At 39.4% G+C, this 21,251-nt stretch overlaps 1 protein-coding gene and 1 pseudogene across 1 annotated transcript; one reads left to right on the forward strand and one right to left on the reverse strand.

Moving 5' to 3' along the window:
* Positions 1-1,175: 1,175 nt before the first annotated feature.
* On the reverse strand, positions 1,176-19,163 carry LOC124097899 (uncharacterized; annotated as a pseudogene).
* Positions 5,715-8,612, forward strand: LOC124097854 (histone H1.3). The gene has a single exon (XM_046452432.2). The coding sequence runs from the start codon at positions 5,789-5,791 to the stop codon at positions 6,452-6,454; it is 666 nt and encodes a 221-aa protein (XP_046308388.1). The 5' UTR covers positions 5,715-5,788; the 3' UTR covers positions 6,455-8,612.
* Positions 19,164-21,251: the final 2,088 nt, after the last annotated feature.

Here is a 21,251-nt window from a genome sequence, read left to right on the forward strand (position 1 = left end):
ATTATCTGAAAAAAAATTGCATTTATGAGATGCCTGATGATTTCTATTTATTCCATTTGTTTTAAATGCAGGATGAGACCCATTAAATAGTTTACATTACCCATGAGCTGTTCACAATCTGCATTTAAAGATATCCGCAATACATGGTTGAGAGTCTAAAACTTGACACATGAGTAAAGAAAAATGGTAGAGAAGAAACTGCTAGGGGAAGAGAGTCATTGTTCAAGGAAAGTAATCTGTGAAAAGTTTATTAGTGGCCCAAATGCTAAACTTCATTGATTCATTCATTCAGTCATTGCCTTGCCATTTATAAAATGAATAGAATGTGCCACATAATTTTTGTAGGTCCTGAGGACAGCAAAATGAAGACATTGTTTAAGACCTCCCTCAAGAAATCTTGAGACAAAAGGAACGTTAATTATCAAATATTGTTAGTGTGCAATGCCTCTAGTCCTAAAGTGAACTGTGAAGTTTGGTAGGAACATATATGTAGTGCAGTTTGTAGAGTATAAGAAAATCTTGGGGAGTGGGAGAACCAGGCAAAGGAAAGGTCTCCTAAAGGAAAACTTGAAAAACTCCCGAGTTATTTGTGGAAGAAAAAATGGTACATAAAAGATTCATTTTGATAAGTATTCCAGTTGCAGAAACGATGGTTAGGGATGAGGATGTGGAGGAAAGCAGATGCTAGATAAAGCAGAGTTACTAGTTTTCTACAAATATTAGAACTGGTTAATCTTATTTTTGCACAGATGAGTTTATAAATTGCACAAGCTTCCGACTGCAAGGTGGTTAAAATGCAGGTGCGATCTATACAGACCCTGATCACTACAGGGCAGACAGGGCTGCAAGGTTGCATGCATCTCCATTTACTAAAGAACACTCTGAAAGAGATGGGAGCTACAAAGTAATGATACAACTTCAGTTCACTGTAAAAACTAGAAGACCAAGCAGAATTTGAAGAAAAAGGACTTGCAAAATTAAAGCTAAAGAGCGGCTAAACCCTGGCAGATTAGGCAGTCCCCTCAAAGGCAGCAACTAACTGCACTATTTATGACGTAAAACTCAGTGCCAAAGTGAACATAAAAGCCCAACCTGCACTTATAAGCGCCACTTCTAACCGAACTTGTCCTTGGCGTCCTATAAAACTCTCATTTGTGGCAGCCTTTCATGACAATGTGGGTGGCCCTGAGAAGGGCCTTTTGTGAGGTTAGGTAGCCAGTATACAATAAAAGATTAACCGCCGAAGCCGTAGAGGGTGCGGCCCTGGCGCTTGAGCGCGTAGACCACGTCCATGGCCGTGACCGTCTTGCGCTTGGCGTGCTCCGTGTAGGTGACGGCGTCGCGGATCACGTTCTCCAGGAACACCTTGAGCACGCCGCGGGTCTCCTCGTAGATGAGCCCGGAGATGCGCTTGACGCCGCCACGGCGGGCCAGGCGGCGGATGGCGGGCTTGGTGATGCCCTGGATGTTGTCGCGCAGGACTTTACGATGGCGCTTGGCGCCGCCTTTGCCTAGGCCTTTGCCTCCTTTTCCGCGGCCAGACATGTTTGCAATAGCTAGTTCCTGCAGTTGTGGTGCTAGGCGCCCCCTGCAGCAACATATGAAGCACCAGTGCGGACCTTTTTGGAAACTGAAAGAGCGCGGGCGGGAACACTGGCCTCTGTCCCCGCCTCTTTTCTGGTTTGCCACAGTATGGCCTTTGGAGCAAGGAAATGGATATTGAGTGGAGGGGAAAGGCAGCTTTGTGCTCTTGTTTCTGTGAGTCAGGTCGCGAGTCCTCCAGGATGATTAGTGCATGTCCAGGTCCTCTCTCACAACTGATGTGCAAGTCCAGACTTATGATTTGGAAAGAGGAGCCTCTAGTGCTACCCTTGAGTACAAGAACGAGAGTTGCCAGAACAAAATAAATTTTAAATTGAAAGTTTCTTTAAAAAAACGAAGTCACTAGTTTAAAAAAAAATTTGAGGGTGCTAGGGATTGAATTCAGGGATGCTGTACGTCTGCGTTACATTCACATCCCTTTTCATTTTTATTTTTTATTTTGAACTGTTCTCACCAAGTGACCCAAGCTGGCCTCAAATGTGCAATACTCAAATCTTAGCCGCCCATGAAGCTGGGATTACAAGTGTGCGCCACTGTGCCTGGCTAGTATTTTAAATTTTTATGCTCTACCAATAGTCATGATTAAATTTGATCACTCATGAAATGTTACATTTAGCTGAGTTCTATACCACTACATGAGGTATATACACCTACTACTTATAAGTAGCTCTAGTAAGGGGAGCCAGTGTCAATTGCATTTCCATTCTTTACCACTTTGTAAAGGGATGTCAGTATTATAAAGATGAAAGCTCCCAGGCTTGGAGATCTGATCCTCTTTGACTAAGTGGTAATGCGGTGTCTGATTCTTGAATCTCCTGACCTTCCCACTTTCTATACTAGGAGACACATTTACTAGCATGTCATAATGAATGGCACTTGCAAATTCATGTTTAACAGACAATGCTAATAAGTTATGTGGAATACTGTCCAAGTACAAAGTGACCAAAGTCATGTTCTATTCAGATCATGATTTTGTATGTATTTTAGGCACATTTCAACATTTGCTTCCTCATTGGTCTCATTTGCATTCAGTGCTTTTCATATCATAGGGGAAGATGATTTCTCAAAATCCCTTCTTTGTGGGTGTATGCTTTGTAGATAGAGAAAACAGTCATCTCCTGGACCCAGTGTCTACTTGGGATTAGGCTTTTACCATTCATATAAGTTTGAAAAGAAGTGTTCTGAACTGTGATTCTTACACTCCACCTTTCTGTGCTTATTTAAATTTAAACTAAAATTAAAAATTTCTTCAGCTACTGTATCCACTATTCATTAGACAGTGCAGATAGAGAATATTTTCTCATTGCTGAATGTTCTTCTGGTCTGTGCTGTGATAAGGGATTTCTTTAGAGGAACTTCTATTCCATTGTAGGGGAGTGTGGTGCATACTTGACAAGGAGTCTCACTGGAGGAAGTGAGGATATAGAGTATTTCCTCAAGTGTGATAGAAATAAGCCAGCTTTGGGATGCATCAGGCATCATAGATCGGAAAAAGACATAAAAAATTTTGAAAGTTTAAAAGCAGTGGTATCTTTTTTAGAAAATATAATTAATATGCCATATTTGTGCTCTCAGGGGAATTTCTAGTGGGCAGTATCCTCACGTAAGGCCATTTGGTTAGAAGCGACATTAGGTCTGATTTCTTATTTTCCTATAGACCTTTCAAGCACATTTGGTTCTAACAACACTGCATCTTCCTTTTAGTCCTTGCATTGCTGCTTTTGGCATTCATTCTGTGTAGATATTTACCTCTTGAAGCCTCTGATGTTCACTGAATTTTAAAATGCTTAAGCATAGCCCCTGTGAAATAACCTAGTGACCAATACCTTAGCCATTCATTGTGGAGGTGAAATTAATATAAAAGTTAGAGAACGTGAAGCCATGTGTTAGATTGCCATAGCTTCTAATATTTACATGTATAAAAATAATTAATGTTAGTGTATAGAATAACCTATCATTTTAGATTTAATCTATGGATCTAGATATGAATGTTTGTATATAGATTTGAGTTTCCAAAGAGAAATTCTTTTTTTTTTTTTTTTTTTTTTTAGGGCTAACTACCAAAGTAATAGGTGAAACTTGTTTTTGACTTTTAGTTTATAGTCCCAGGTGTGATCCATCTGTCAGGAACTCTGCCCATGTTACAATTTACAAAGAAGCAATAATAGAGCAACTATATTCCACACAAAGCCTTCTATAAAAATGTGACTAGGAACTTTGCTAGTGACATCAATTCTCATTTTTTGCCCTCCAAGAAAGGCAGAGGTTATATACCAAAAAGTAAAGAAGTATCCATTAGCCCCAAGGTTTTCTCATTTATAGGGAACCTAAATAACTATGAGAACCAGTAAGAGTTGCCCAAGAATGAAATGGTGACATCTGCTAAGGAAATATATGTGAACAATTCTAGCAATTATTAGACAAATCCTGTTATGTCTTTGAGAATGTCCTACATTTTATTAGTATCTTGAAGTCTACATAATGTAAATCTATACATTTAAGAAGAAAAGTACTTATATAATGTCTCTTCCTGCTGTTAGTGATGAAAGATGCTACAGAGGATGATCTTCCATAGATCCATAAAATGTTTCCTAGAAGAATTATACGCAGCTGCTGATGCAGTCCTATTAGCTGGCATCCTTTAGAACTCCTATTTGTATTTTATGTTACATATCATGGTTTAAGGTCCCAGAGATTTGATTCCAGCCAATACAGTCTAAAAAAAGAGAGAACTTCATTTTTATGGAATTGGTTAAGTGTGAAGACATGGCATCTGTAATGTTGATTATTCTGACTTGGATTTACATGACAAAATGTTCAAGTCATCATTAAATGAAAGTCAGCATGAATCAGTTGTTGGAAGTATAAATACTCATTAAAAGAAACAGAACACTAAGATAGTTTTCCTCTTTATTTTACAAACATGGGGCTTCATTTTGGTACCTGATTACTTGATGAAAAATATTGCTTTTGTGCTTAGTTAAATAAGAACCAATTCTATCAGCTCTGTTGTATTATAAACTATAAGGGATGCTGTAGGAAAACCACTCATGTTTGTTCAATACCTTGAGTGTTGAACACATTCAGGTAATTAGAATTAAATAACTTGTGGCATCCTATTTCATATTTCACATGCGAAAAGCTCAGTCAGAATCATGAAATTTCAGAAAGTGATTTTTTCTAATCCTCTGTGTTCACATTTTCAATATTGAAATTTGAAGTAGCATATTTTGAGAATTAGGAAATGTGTACAACATTCTAGTTTAAAGATCGGAGAGGAAAAAGTTTTATGACAAGGTGCCTGTCATTAAATTATATTAAAGAAGTTAGTAAAATGATGTAGAACTGCCATTGTATTGCTTCTTGATTCAGTTTTCTGTCTTTTTTGCAGATGGGGTAATTGATCTCTAATGCTCAATGTTTGTTTGGAAAATCTATTTAGAAATGTTTACCTAGAAGATGAAGGGAGGTGCCTCACTCCCATCTTTGGAAACTGTTTAAATCACTAAAACAGACTCATCAGCCCAACTTATACAGTGGTATTTAAAATGCTTTAAAAAAAATCTATTATTTTTGTAAAATAATCATCCCTCTTGTATGTAGAAGTTTCTATCCCAGTGCCAATTCCTAGAGCTTGGTGCAAACAGCTCGCGGGAGTGCCTGTGTTATTGCTTCCGCGAAAAACCCGAATTTCCCTATATATCTGAGTCAAAATTAGTATATTTATATGATCTTGAGAAGATGAAAATGCACAGAACAATACTAAAAAAAAAAGATTTGCAAACGAAGTCGGGAGAAATCGTATTTTTGAGGAAAACCTGAAAGTTGTGTCAATTTGACTGAAGTTAGAAAGAGAGTTGGGGGAATTGGGAAAGTTTCAGGGTGTCGGTTTTGAAACTAGATGTAGAAAACAAGGCAGGAATGAAGCCTGAAGCCTCTGGGATCCGTTTTCCCCAAACCCCTAAACGTTTCGTGCCCAGGTTTCTTTTATTTTTATTCTTTTTTGAGGGGCAACAAACACAGCTGCCAGGCAGAGCCGAGGAACCCTCTCCACTGCGCGGCGCAAGGCACCGGGAACCAATCACCACGCAGCTTCTCTCTATATAAACCCCAGCCGCCGGCGCCCAGCACTCGCCGTTCTGACAGTTTGAGCTTACTTTTAGCTTTTCCTGGCAAGACTAGAAACATGTCCGAGACCGCTCCCGTGCCTCCCGCAGCACCCGCACCTGCGGAGAAGACACCTGTGAAGAAGAAGGCAAAAAAGTCTGGCGCCGCTGCTGGGAAGCGCAAGGCGTCAGGGCCCCCGGTGTCCGAGCTCATCACCAAGGCCGTGGCCGCCTCCAAGGAGCGCAGCGGCGTGTCCCTGGCTGCGCTCAAGAAGGCGCTGGCGGCCGCCGGCTACGACGTGGAGAAGAACAACAGCCGCATCAAGCTGGGCCTCAAGAGCCTGGTGAGCAAGGGCACCCTGGTGCAGACCAAGGGCACCGGCGCCTCCGGCTCCTTCAAGCTCAACAAGAAGGCGGCCTCCGGGGAAGCCAAGCCCAAGGCCAAGAAGGCAGGGGCGGCCAAGGCGAAGAAGCCCGCCGGCGCGGCCAAGAAGCCCAAGAAAGCGCCGAGCGCCGCCACCCCCAAGAAGTCCGCCAAGAAAACCCCAAAGAAGGCGAAGAAGCCCACCACTCCTGCAGGTGCCAAGAAGGTGGCCAAGAGCCCCAAAAAGGTGAAAGCTGCTAAGCCAAAGAAGGCTGCGAAGAGTCCGTCCAAGGCCAAGGCCCCAAAGCCGAAGGCAGCTAAACCTAAGGCGGCTAAGCCCAAGGTTTCCAAGGCCAAGAAGGCGGCCCCCAGGAAGAAGTAAGATTGGAGCGGGACGTCCTGCTTTTAAAATCTCAACGGCTCTTTTCAGAGCCACCCACAGATCTCACTAAAAAGAGCTGAGCTGGTCTGGACATACATAAGAACGTGTTCTTAATTTTGGCCCTAACATTTAAGTTTAGAATTTGAACTCCCGCCTTGTCATGTGATTGGCCATTTTAATGCGCATGGCGCCACCGCCGCGCGCATGGTTAAGACTTACTAATGCAGCCCAGTCCAATGCAGCCGGTTGGCCTAAGAAGGGCTTTTGTGTTGCGTTTTGTACTTGCTTGCCTATGCTTTTGGCTGACTCGATCGATGCGATATTAACTTTCTAAGAGGTATCCGAGTCAGATTACCAACCCCTGCTGCCAAGTGAACTGGCGAGCGGTAGTGTGTGGTTCCCGCAATATTGCAAGAGTAATCCGGGTACGAGGAATGCTAACCCTGGGTTCTGTTTTTGTTTCCCCCACCCAGGATTATTACCAAAGCAACTGTCAAGACAATGGGGGGAAAAAGTAGTCTGGCAGTTTCGTTGAAGTTGGTTTCCTTTTTGTCTGCTGGGCTGTTTAGATTTATCCAATCAGGACGTGCCTTTTGGCATGCCTGGGCGTGCAATTGGAAGTGCACCAATGACATCTAGAATATACTTCATGTTAACTAGGGGTCTGTGGAAGATCAGGTTTGTTAGTGGAAAATGGAATTCTTTTAGAAGATTGCTTATTGTTGTCATACTATCATAGCATTAATTATTGCAGCCATCATGCCAAAGTTTAGTGTAAATAGTAAAGAGCATATTTTGCAGTTTAGAGTCTAATTTTGGTTTTCTCATTGCTGAGAATCTAGGAAGCCAGTGTTGGTTTATTCAGTTAGTAAACACGGAATGGGGGAGCAACACAACAAAAAGCTTTGAGAAGGTGGAAATGCTACTGTGTTCTTCACACATCAAGGTTTTTTTGTTTGTTTGTTTGTTTGTTTTATAGCTGTAGGAAGATGAGTTGACCTGGATGGTCCATTTCTATATTATTTCTGTGCTTTCAAACTTCTTTTATTTTTGGAAAATTCACGTTCATTGCCAGAATTCTATAGATACTTTTGTCTTCTGGTAGGAAGCAGCTACATTTTTATTTTTACTAACCCTCAGTGCATTTTAACAATTCCTTCAATTATGAGTATATACAGATATATATGGTACATATGGATCTTGAAGTACCTGTGACATTTTCATAATTGTTAATAGCAAATACTTTCATGTCACTTTGCAGGTATAGTAGGTACTGGTTTGCACTCATTTTGACTCCTTCACACTGACTTTCAGTATTATGCCTGCAACTGAATCATATAATTTGATGTTATTAAACTTAAAAAAAAATTCTTGGTGGGTATTTTAAAGTCAGTAGCTCTCATTCTGTAATAATAATAATAATAAATAATAATAATAATTTATTATTATTATTGGCACTGGGGATGGAACCCAATGTTACTTAACCACTGAGCAACATCCCCAGCCCTTTTAATATTTTATTTTGGGACAGAGTCTCACTACATTGCTTAGGTCCTTGCTAAATTGCTGAGGCTGGCTTTGAACTAGTGATCCTTCTGCCTTAGCCTCCCAAGGTGAAAGGCATATGCAACCATGCCTGGTAATATTCTGTGTAATATAAAGAAGTGGGACCAAATGTCACAAACCCCTTAGGAGTAAAATGACTCTTTATCTTATTCTTTGTTATTATTCCCTTATTTGTTAATAGCTTATTAAATTCGACATTCTACTTAAATTTCTCAATTCAAAGGTAAGGTTAAAACCTGTATCTTTTTAGAGTTTTTGAAGCTGGAGTTCAATTTTTGTTTTTATTTTTTAAACCAGGCTGCATCATATGATTTCCCTTGTTCGGGAGAAAGCCACAGATCCTTCTCCCTTTGTGACAGTGGCTTGGTTGAGATCTGAGTAAATGGGAGACTGAAATAATAAAAAGGAAATAAAAGATCCCTGGTTTATTAAGGTTTATAAAAACTCTGCAATTGCTTCCCTTGGATCTCAGTATGTTACTGACATTCGGTGTAGTTGACATTCTTGTTTTAAAGTTATAAAAATTGTGGCTTAGACAGAAATAATGAACATAAATAAGCATTTATTGTCAATAAATGAAATGGATCTTTTACATGTTCTGTAATCCTGTCATTCTTTTTCTGATCCCCATCTATGATGGAAAAGGAGTTTTTTTTTTTGTTTGTTTGTTTTGTTTTTTTTTTTTTACTTTTTAGGTTTACTGAGAAAGAAATTCATATTTTTTTTGTTAATATTAGATTCATTGTGATTTATTCAAGTCATAATCCTTTTGGAATGCAACTGGACCAATTTAACATGACCTTTGGTTTATGTCAATTTGTGTGTGCATTCTTATGCCTTGGAAAGGCACTTGTTTGCAAGGTACTGAGAACTTGTTTAGGTCTTCATCCATTTCCACAAATTTCTGTAACAGTTTAATTTAGTTACAATGAGCATCTTAGGTGATGCTCATTGAGTAAAGAAGACCATAGCCATCTTAGTATGGATGGCATGAAGGCATTTTGATATTATCTCAGATGATGGAGGGCACTGATGAGTGTGTTGGAAGTGTGACAAAGTGATTTTTATGACCATTCTGAAGTCAGCACTTTCTTTTTTCTGCTTAACAACTGCTTGTTTCTTTAACTATGGGGAAAAAGCACAGTTAACATTACTATGTAGAGGCCTTGATTATCCATCCCTGTTAATAATTAAGTAGGCTAATTTTTAAAGACTTGTCAGTGTCTGTTGCATTCCCCCTGCCCCCAACACACACACTGTATCTTTTTAGTTTCCTAACTCTAGTTTTTCCAAGTCCCATTCCTAAATTCTGGTCATGAGTAAAAAGAAATCCAAACTATACTGGATGAGAATGGTTACTGGCTCCCAGCTTCCTTTGTTCAAGCTAGAGCTTGGTAGCATCTTTTCATTAGAACACTTTGCTCACACTAATGAGCACTGTTAACAACTCAAATTAGACTATTCCCTGGCCCCCAGCTTTGTTCACCTGTAAGTCCCTCTATTCTTTACTTGGGAGATTCTTCCTAATGCTTTCATTTCCACGTCAAGCTCTATCTCCATGAACAAATGTCATCTGAGTTAAAAACTAGTTACCGGCAGGCATGGTGAGTTGTGCCTTTAATTCCAGTTAGTATGAAGCCTGGGACAGGAGGAGCTTAAGTTTAAGGCTCACTTGGACAACACAGAGGAATCCCACTGAAAGAAGAAAGGAAAAGAAGCTATCTCTGTTCTTTTTTGAAGATTGAAGTTGGGTACCATGAATGTCAACAGAAAAAAATCTTAATGTGCTTATTTTTTTCTTTACTAGATTCTAGGGCTTGAATCTTTCCTTTGTTTTCCTCTATTTTGTGTGTGTTTGTATGTTAAATCAACTGAATCTCAGAAAGGCCATCAAGTGGGTTAAATTATTGCCAGATATTAACAATTTTCAGTATTTTTTAAAAAATATAAGAAGCCAAAAGTACTATAATTCTCTTGCTCTTTTATGATCCTGTTAGAGTCTATAAACAAGTCAAAATAACACCTGGCATTTTGCCAGAGAAATGTTAGAGTCTGTAAACAAGTCTGGATGGTGCCTGGCAAAATGCCAGAGGGAGTGGTTTGTGAAGTAACACTAGCGAGCCATTAAGTGTGGAGATTCCTTATTGGTTGACTGATGTATCTAGTTTATGCTAATTAGATAAGCTGTGTGGAATGTATAAATATCACTCCTGTCCTACAATAAAGGGCTCCCACTCCTGCTGTATCAATGTACACAGTTATTCGTCACCCCCCGGTTATTTTGCTGCAGCCGGACTGCGGCATGATCCTTTTCTTCACAGCTTGATTTTCAAATTGTCTTCTTCTCAAGTACACTACTCAAAAATTTTGGGGCTAGGTTTACTATAAACAACAACAGCAACAAAACAGAAATAAGAAATATTTGCACTATTTTTGTTTTGCGCTAATAAGGCAGGAAGATGTGGAAAAATGATACATAAAATTTCTTAATTGTCTTTTTTGAGTTTTAGCTGTTATTTCCATAAGGCAAAGCCATTGGTCATTCAGATTACATACCCCCCCCCCCCACTAATACTGGGGTTTGAACCCAGGTGCATTTACCACTGAACCAAATGCCCAGCCCTTTTTAATTTGAGATAATGTCTTGATAATTTGTTATTACTGGGATGACATGTATGTACCACTGTGCCTGGCTACCTGTTTTTTAAATTATATGTACTGTAGGGGAGGAAAGGTGTGATGTCTTTCTTTATCCATCATAGTAATGATACCCCAATGACAAAAGATAGGTTAATAAAAAATGATAAATTTATGTGATGTAGTTTACATGACATATAAGTTTTTAGCATGAAGACCCAAAACTCAAGGCAAACTATTCATTTATGTGCTTATGTTTGATAAAGTGTGGACAGCCATGTAGACATATGATTGGACATAATTTAATGATAATAGAATATGTGGGGAAACCCAGCAAGACTTCTCCAGATTCTTCTTGACCTTGCTGGGTGACAGTCTTTCCTCCTTGTTGAGGAGCAAGTCCTTCTTAACTAGGTGAAATGTTATGAAAAATGTTATGAATGTTATGAAAAATCTTTTGATCCACCATCAGACAAGGTAGGTTAGGTAAGTTCATTATGTTCAGCTCCCAGGCAATGAAAGATGGGGGAAAATTAGAATAATATATTTAGGCTTTGTGGCTTGCATTGGGGGAAAAGTGGCTCTAATGTCTTATTATGAGGAAGAGAATCCAATTTCAGTGTCATGCCTGGGGATGGGGGAGGAAGAGGAGATAGAGACAGGACAGTTGAAGGTCAGGAAGAAATTTTGTTTTTGAAGCTGCATTAGTTTGGGGTATCATTTTCTATGCTCCAACAGTAGTTAAAGAAGGCCCTGGAATGGATATATATAATTGAATGTTCCAACATATAAAATATTATGAATATTATGACTCAAATCTGTAATCTTCCCTAAGCAAAAATCAAAATTCATTTTAAAACATCAGCTAGTAACCACTGTCTTTGTGTTAGCTTTTGAAAATTGAAAAAAAAAAATGTGTGTGTGTATGTAGCTAACACATCTAGGGTATTAATGACATGCTGGGTATAAAATCTAAAACCTGCCAATGTTGTGTTTTTATGTACATTTATCAGTTACATTTTCTGACAACTTTCTGTAATTGTACAATAGAACTTCATAATTACATAGGAACCTGTTAATTTCAAAATTCATGCATTTATTTTAAAATATGCAATATGAAATAATTAAAATTGTGCCAATGAAAATATCACAGTCTTCCTTTGACAGGATGATAAAGTCCTCAGGGTACTGGTGATAATTGTGCTGATGCTGTTCTTTAAAAAATCATAATTATTAATGGGAAACGTTTTGGATCCACCACTTATCTAAATTTTTTTAGTTTCCTCTTCATTTTAGTACTTGTATAATAGCCATTATGTGTCTTAGCTAGTAGTGTACTGTTGAAGCTTCATATAATGATCCATGACTTCTGGCAAATTGAAAATACACAGTAAATGTTGATTATTCCTATTTCCGTTACCAAAACTATATATTGAAATTACATAAACCTTATTTAAAATATATTAACAGGTATACATTACATATATACACTACATAAAACTATATAACCAGGAATGCATTCAACGGTAAGTTTTGTTTGCTCAATAATCTTTTATTTTAAGTGTTAATTTGATCAAAATATTTTCTGAGGGTTTTTTTTTTTTTTTTTTTTTGGCAAAGGAGCATCCTAGGTGTTCTGGTGGATTTAATGGCACAATGATTTATGTGCCAACTGAATCCTCATTCCTCCAAGTCCAATACCATGACAGAAACAGGTTGAAAACTTATGTGCCAGAATTTGAACAAATTTATAGTATACAGGAAAATATATTCAATCGTGGAATGCTTTTTTCCAACACTGTAGGGGTCAATAATATTATAAATATCTAGTACTCTAGTATTTTAATTGTGGAGAGTTGATCTTTTTTCCAAAGATACTCAAATGCCTGAGTTCACAGCATTCAAGTCTCAAATGTTTTGCAGACTTTCCATGATTATAAATTTCTTTTATATAATTGCCAGGATATACTATGATTAACTTTGCTTGTGTATCTCTAGAAATTGCCTATATTGATTTTACCACCCATCAGCATATCTTAATAACGTTTTATTCTTAAACATTTCTTAATAACGTTTTATTCTTAAACATATTCTTAAACATTTATTGTGATATTGTGAATTCAACCCAACTGGTTCTTCTGCAAGAAAGCCTGCAACTTAAAACAGCTAGTTCTCTACTCCAAGCCACATGTCCTGTCTTCTTCCCTTATTTTAAGAATATGCTTTTTGAGAGAAGGATATCACTAAATTGCCCATGCTGGACTGTTTAACATGAAATCTCCCGCAATACATATCCTTCTACATTTTCAAGGTAGTGTGCCTGTGTAGTTTCAGAATAGAATTGCTGTCTCCCTTCCCTTCAGGTCCTGTTTGGACATAAGCTTCCTTCCCTAGGACCAGGGATTTATGATATAATGATCGTTGCCAAGTACTTTGCGAAATCTATGTCTTTCATATTCAGGGTAATAATCGAAACCTTGGCCATCAGGGTTGCATGCAGGGCCACGAGGTGGCTGGCTTGCACTAGTAGAGATAGGCCTCTATAACTAGCAAGGAAAGGTACCCTCTGATGAATACCAGGAGCCTTGACACCCTGAACTATCTTCAAAATCAAAGTAGAATTATGGAAATCCAACTATTTTAAGTTGTTCGTGCTTAAGGTGGACGGCCATCACTTGAGATAGTGCAAAGAAGCAGAAACTCAAGTGTAAGTTAAAAAGTCCCTTAAGACTTACCAATTAGACACCAACATAAATCTTTGCCATTTATAACTAGGGCAGAAAATCAGCAAAACAAAACCATGGAAAAAAGGCTTGACTTAAAAAGGTAAAAAGAGCACATTACGTAAGAACTTGACCTTAAGTTAGTGCAAAGTTATCCCTTACTTTGGAGTACTGCAGCATCTTCCAGTAAGATGTATTTGGCCCTGAAAAGAGCCTTTAAACCTTATTCGAACACTCACTCAGCAAAATATTTTACGCTCTCTCCCCGCGGATGCGGCGCGCGAGCTGGATGTCCTTGGGCATGATGGTGACGCGCTTGGCGTGGATGGCGCACAGGTTGGTGTCCTCGAACAACCCCACCAGGTAGGCCTCGCAGGCCTCCTGCAGGGCCATGACGGCCGAGCTCTGGAAGCGCAGGTCGGTCTTGAAGTCCTGCGCGATCTCGCGCACCAGGCGCTGGAACGGCAGCTTGCGGATCAGCAGCTCGGTGGACTTCTGGTAGCGGCGGATCTCGCGCAGCGCCACGGTGCCGGGCCGGTAGCGGTGAGGCTTCTTGACGCCGCCGGTGGCCGGGGCGCTCTTGCGAGCGGCCTTGGTGGCCAGCTGCTTGCGCGGCGCCTTGCCGCCGGTGGACTTGCGCGCCGTCTGCTTAGTGCGGGCCATGGCTTTGGGTCAGCTCAGTAAGAAGAGGAAGGTTTGCTGGCTCCTCTATTTATACAAACAGAAAGGCCCTGATTGGATTGCACTCGGATTGGATTGTGGACAACGCCCTTGTAGTCCGTGGGTGGAGTCTGGAAGTGCTTGGGGTGGTTCGCTCTTGCTTCTTCCTTTCAGTGTAGATTTTGAGCGTTAATTTCAGTTAAATAGCCTTTAAAAACCGTTTTCTGAACAGTTACTTTGACAATGTGTCATACCTCTAACATTACATATAAACAATCATAGGTTATTGTTCCGCTCTACAAAACAGAATAAGTTGCTTTAGGATTCTAGTTTTCTAAAGCTTTCTTTTTTGCTTACTTAATGTTTCCATCCAAGTGTCCTCATCCGCCCATTTAAAAGTCCAGGGCCAGGAGTGTGACCAAGTGGTGCAGTGCTTACACACCATGCGTGAGGGTTCTGGGTTCAATACAGCACCTTTAAAAAAAATTAAGAAAAACATCTAAGTCCATTATCTACTGATTACGCATCTTTTCTGAATCTTAGTTTCACTATATTTACTGTAAATATCTAAGCCTCTTAGACACAGTCTTTTATGATATTCTGTTCCAAAGTACAGAATTTTGTTTCCCACCGGGCACACGCTGCACGATCCTCTAACTTGTTGTTGCTGGCTCTTTAAGGCGGAGGCGAACCCCGGCAAGATGGCGGTGGAGAACCGCTGTGTGTCTTTTCAGGCACCCGTGACGCAGCGTTTGGAAATTCTTGCTGGAGAGATCGGAGGTGTCCTGCGCAATTTCAGACATCAGCGGAGCTGTCAGGACTGGATTGTCCCAGACAACAGGATTCCTTTACTTGTTTCAAAACTCAAACGCCACAGTCGGTACATCTTTCCAAAAGGGACATTTACTGGGAAAAATTCTTAGTAAAGAAAATTATGATATGGCACGGAAATCAGCCTATTGGCTCCCCAGCAAGTTCATTTTTCAGCCAATGAAAAGAAAGCAGATTGGTAACGCACAATTTACATACTCTTAGTCCATTGGGTAGTATGGTCCAATCAGAGCGTACACTTCTAAGTCCTGTTTTGCATGAGCCTGTTTATATAAGAGGACCTTGAGCACCTGTTAGTGGAACTAAATTTTCGTGTCCTGTTGTTTTTTCTTGAAGCCATTTTAGAAAGAGAACACCAGTTTCCAAAATGTCAGAGCTAAGACACAGTGGAAGGATCACCCATGCACACAAACAAAATCCATAAACGACAGCAAAGACAGCTATTTTATGTAAGTTTGTAAGGTCCTAGATAAAGTCCACCCTGATTGTGGCATTCAGTCTAAGGCCTTGGGCATCCTGAACGTGTTTGAGAGCTTGGAGAAGTCTCTCCTGGCACTTCATGATAAGTGCTTAACCATCAGCTCTAGGGAGGTTCAGACAGTTGTGTGCCTATTGTTGTCAGAGGAATTTACCAAATACAAAGTTTTATCAGAGCCACTCATTTTTGCCAGATCAAGATGCTTGTACTATGTTTTGTAAATATATTTTCTTTTCACATTTGACCTGTTGTACTTAAGGAGGAAACATCATGACAGTGTGTGTGGCTTACTTTAGTCAGTGCAGCAGAATTTAGGAACTGTATAGGAGGAAATTCCCGTCCCTATATGTATGTAGTGTTGCCAAAAGCCTGGTATTGTCCCTGATGCCAATCCAATAATGAGGACATGATTTTGAGAAAAAAGAAAAGGAAGGTTTACTGCTTTGCTTGCAAAGGAGAAACACTGGGGACTCCTGTCCCAAAGGCTGTGATTCTGTTCATCAGCAGGAACTGGGGACTTTGGAAGGTGTGATTCAAAGGCTACATTCAATCTGTTGTCTGTTTAGACTTCTAATTCATTTGTTAATTTGGGAGATAGTCATTTCTGAGATCTTCTGCTGCCATCCCCAAAGTCTGAATTACTTCCTTCCAATGGTGGACACGTGCTCAAGAACAAATATCTGTCTCGGATGGAGAAGAAAGGTAATTGTATTTGCCCTGAGATTAGGGAGGGGGAGAGATAAGGGAGGAGCAGGCAGAGAGAAAGAGAAAGAAAGAAGTCCATTTAAAAAATGTTTCAGTGGCAGAGCATCAGGGACTATATTCAAAAAATAAATTGGACTACTGTAGTACTACTTTATACTATTTATTTATTTTCAGGCCTTAAGGTCTGTATATAGCGATTTTCTAAATACTTGAATGTTCTCAAACTTGTCCCATATTTAGCTTTCATAATTTTATACTGGCTAACTGCGAAGTTCAATGTAGCCCGATGCTTATATGACTGGGCCTTGGGTGCTTTCTAATATGTTGCCTACTTTTTGATTTTATGTGCCTTACAAATTGAAAAATACATTTTACTGAGGTGATGTAATGTCACTACTACAGTACATAAAGAATAGACCTGAGTGTGTTTTTCAACCTGAAAGTCTAATATTGTTACCGTTGTTGTCTAGTACATTAAATTTTTCTGTTCCCAGCTTTCACTTAGTTTGGGTCACTAAGTTTCCTTCACTTAGATATGGAGAGGGATGGATTTTAAGAGCTCTGTTATTCCCTGGAGGTATAATCTAAAATTCTCTGAAGAAGCCACCTTTGTATTGAAGATCCTGCAAGCTGCTTGGCTGACTAGAACATCTTAATTGTGGAGAGATGGACTGTTGCAAGATTGAGAGGCAAAATGATCTTGGGCTAGCCTTAGTCAATTTAATAGCCATTTACTATCACCTGTGTATCTGAGCTAATATACTTGTGACTACTAGTTAAATCTTTTGGAAGTTTCTTTTCAGCTTTGCTGACCTCTACATTTCACCAATCCTCAAGTATAAAAATGTTGTAAAATAACATCTGAAACCTATATGCAAGAATTTTCCCCACTCTGTTGCATCCCTACCTATCTATATCCCCACCAGTGTGTGCAGTAAATGCATTGATTTCTATCTTTTTTTTTTTTGTGACTATTAAAATTTATGTAACCACTTCTGTTGTGGAGCATATTCTTCAGAGTGACCTCAATCCATATTCCCACGCCTTGGCCAATCATATTTGGCTCAGAATAAATTATCTCTTTTGGAGCAAGAACTGTGTTTTGCATCCACAAAGCACACAAAGATGTGGTCGAATATGGTTCCTGTCTTGAAAGTAGACCATTTGTGTTTGTGATGCTGAAAGTGAAATGACCTTTACAATTATATTTGAGCACATGCCAATGCTTAAAAACTGTTAAAATAAAGCACCAAGCCATGATAGTTGTCTGTGGTGGTCCTGAACTTGATATTTGATGGTGACATAGTAGTGAAACAGGATAGGTTATTTTTTTTTTAAGTGTAAGTCTTTTAGTAGATAAAAATTACAGGCTATGTTCACACAATAGCGTGGAGGCCACCTTACGAATTATTAGATTTCAGTACTGTCAGAAAAAATAGATGTCTAAGAACTAAAAGAAAGACTGACTATATACCACTCCATGGTATTCTGATTCATTCTATTAGCCGGTAAGCAGGAATCTGGTTTAGAGGTGAGGTGAAGTGCACCAGTTGAAGGTGCCTGTAATGGGGTACTGCCAGTGACCTCTTGTAAAAACTAGGACATGAAAAAAAAAAAAAAATCTCCATTTCATTTTTAACCTCCTGTTTTCTTGGATGAGATCCATGTTATCAAAGATTATCAAGAGAAAGATACACATTTATTCCATGACATGTGAGATCATAAAAATTAAGACCCATAGGCATACGTAGAAATTGAATGCTTAAATACTGAAATTGACAGAATAGTAAATGATGAAGACATAAAAAGGGGGTTTGTGGGCTGGGGATGTGGCTCAAGCAGTAGTGCACTCTCCTGGTATGCACAGGGTGCTGGGTTAGATCCTCAACACCACATAAAAATAAAGATATTGTGTCCATCTAAAACTAAAAAATATTAAAAAAAAAAAAAAAAAAAAGGGATTTGTGCTAAGGTAATTAATGGTGGCACAGTACTTACTTTGGATGTTAAGCATTTCTTCAATAAGGCTTGTTTAGTACAGATTCCTCTTCACAGGCCTAACGATGGTAATAAAATACTTTCATTCAGGTATAGGAAGGGCATGTTACCTATGGAGGGTTATCTCCCTGATTTTGGGCAGAGAAAGTAGAGGCCAGGGGAGAGTGCCTAAAACCTGTCTACCCTCCCACTCCCAATTTTGTTCTATATCCTTACTCCTAGATGGCATGTTTTGGTCTGGCATATTCTGCTGCCTTTCAAGGCCAAGATACAGAAGAAGAGCTTTACCTGACTCTTCCTTAGGAGTATTTCAAAATTTATTTTCTAGTTGCTAAAATTATGCTATAGCCAAGCAACTGTTTTGCTTTTATAGCTGACAAAAATACCCAAAACTTTGAGGAAACTAAAGCTATGGCTTATAAAATATCATGGAGCAAAGGAGAAATAACATGTGGGTTAACAAGCTGCTTGTTTCCTGAACCTTGGACAACTTGAAGCTTTTACCGGTTGACTCCCAGCTGAGATTCTACAGACCAATCCCACTGCGACTCATTGGCAAGGGTTCACTCCCGAAAGTGACCGCATTAACAAGGAGTAAACAATTATAGTAGTTGATGTAACAAATTAGGACAAGAGCAGTACACCCTCTGAATTACCTTATTTTCAATTGCAGGAGAAAAGCAAAGCAACTCCACAGCCCTTTAGAGTGAAAAGTAATGTGGCCCTGAAAAGGACCGTTCAGAGTTTTTTTTCTCGGTAGGCGCTGGTGAAACTCAACCCCCGAAGCCGTAGAGGGTGCGGCCCTGGCGCTTGAGCGCGTAGACCACGTCCATGGCCGTGACCGTCTTGCGCTTGGCGTGCTCCGTGTAGGTGACGGCGTCGCGGATCACGTTCTCCAGGAACACCTTGAGCACGCCGCGGGTCTCCTCGTAGATGAGCCCGGAGATGCGCTTGACGCCGCCACGGCGGGCCAGGCGGCGGATGGCGGGCTTGGTGATGCCCTGGATGTTGTCGCGCAGGACTTTGCGGTGGCGCTTGGCGCCGCCTTTGCCCAGGCCTTTGCCTCCTTTCCCACGACCGGACATGGTTAAAAGTTGGGGACAAGTAATTCACAATGCTGCAAAACGTATGTTTATAGTCCTCCTGCGGACCTTATTGAAAACCAGACATGAGGGCGGGAAAGAGTGAGAGGATGGTTCCAAAATCATTGGTCACCGCCCACAGTGCTTGCGAAGCCCATAGGCAGAGGGAGGAGGAGACAAAGAGTGCAGTGTGTTCCTTCTTGCCCATTGATTCCGAAACCTAAAAGTACTGGTAGGATTGAAGCCATGCTTAGGGTTGTGGATGAATTTTTATAAATACACTTTGTCATGACGAATATGCATGATTTACTTGCTTCTCTCCAATTTAAAAGAAACTGTTCACTTTGGATCAAATCGAAAGGGTTATTGACACTGTTACAATGCCCTAGGGAGTGAGAACTGAACTGAGATCCACTATAGGAACGAAGTCTGTGGGCCCACAGATGGACTTCTACTTTAGTACTCTTGAATCTCTTCCTAAAGTCTTTGGCAGCCTGGCTCTACCTTCAGTTGCTATCCTAATTCCCATCTCTGTGTTTGTGTAAAATTTTGATTTAAAAAGTCATTGTGAAATTTTCGTGATCACATTTAAATTTATTTAATCACTTCTTATGACCACCTCCACACCTCCTTGGATTTCCACTGTCTGATAAAGTAGAGCGACTTGTAACATTGGGAATATGGATGTTGCTCCTGAGGACTGAATTTTTTTAATGTGATGTAATTTAAAAAGCTACTCTGCATTAATTGGAAAATATCAGGTATATTTGAGCAACTCATGAAATTACTGTATGGTTGTAATTTTAAGGCTGATACAAAGTTACCTCCAATAAAATGTAAATATTATTTGAGTAAAATATACACCAAATGAAGATCTGCAGAAAGTGTGAAATATTTCAATAAAAAAAATGTTTGGTATTGATTTTGTTTTCCATAGTAGTAGTGTCAGGACTCCTCCTTTCCTCCTGTGTTTGGGGTTTCTTATTAAATGCTGATGGCATAGGTTTCAAAACACTGGATTTTGAATGATTCAATGAGATTTAATATGATACTGGATTGAAGACAGAATGAAACATAAAAAAATCGCTTGTGCTGGAAAATATATCATTATATTTGTCTTGTCAAATATATCATTACTCATCAAGGCAAGGATAATGGACAGCCAGAAAAATTATTAGCATTTGAATTATTCAAAGGTAGAGTGTCCATAGAAGGAGACTATACTTTTGCCCTTGAAAGTGTGAGCATCCAAAACTGATTCTTAAAACAATTGGTGTCTATGAAAGTTCAAGCTTAAATATATACAATAAAAGTTCTGTAGGTTAGAAGTAGTAGTCATTGGGGAAGCACAAAGTCATTTTATAAAAAAAAAAAAAAAAAAAAAAAAAAAAAACAACCGCCCCCCCCCCCAACAAACAAACCAAAAAAAAAAAAACTATTTGAAAACAAAAAGAAAGTCTGAAGCTTTTTACTATTCCTGAAAGCCTTTTGAAGCTAAGAATGAGATAAGAAAGCCAGGTTGATTTCTTTGGAGTCCAGAAAGAATGACAAATGAAATATTGTGCTATGTGATAAATGAGTATAGGAAGGATATCAAGGAGCTATACCATGAGAATCCACAGAAATATATCTTGCAATTTTTCCATTTTATTTGTTTTTATTTCTAGTAAGAGTAAGCTCTTCTAAAATAGTAGACATGGGGCTGGGAATGTGGCTTGGTGGTAGAGCACTTACTTGCCTAGGATGTAAGAGGCTCTGCAGGGTTTGATCCTCAGCTTTATCCATCTCCCTCCTTCAAAAAACAAAAATTTAAGAGGTGTCATATGTATTAACTGAAGGTAAAGAGGTGCTAGAATCTGTACTGATCCTTTCACATTCTTTCCATAAGTGAACACTTGTTCTGAAGGTCATCTCAAGACATCATTGATAACAACATGATGAGAAGATTAAAGTGAAGCCATAAATCAGTTTCTTCAGCAGGAGTGGCTCATTAAATACATGAATGTATGGACTCTGATCTATGGAGAATAGTTCTGAACCCTTTTTAGAAACAATCAAACTATGGATTGAGAGAAAGGATGGATTATATTTCCTTTCACTATCATATGAGCACATAG

The sequence above is a fragment of the Marmota monax genome, unplaced genomic scaffold, assembly GCF_021218885.2.
Source record: "Marmota monax isolate L192 unplaced genomic scaffold, Marmota_monax_Labrador192_F-V1.1 WCK01_AAM20220418_F8-fsc00141, whole genome shotgun sequence".
Classification (NCBI taxonomy): Eukaryota; Metazoa; Chordata; class Mammalia; order Rodentia; family Sciuridae; genus Marmota; species Marmota monax.

Coding starts and splice junctions, on each gene's coding strand:
- LOC124097854 (XM_046452432.2), top strand. CDS start 5,789: ATGTCCGAGACCGCTCCCGTGCCTCCCGCAGCACCCGCACCTGCGGAG.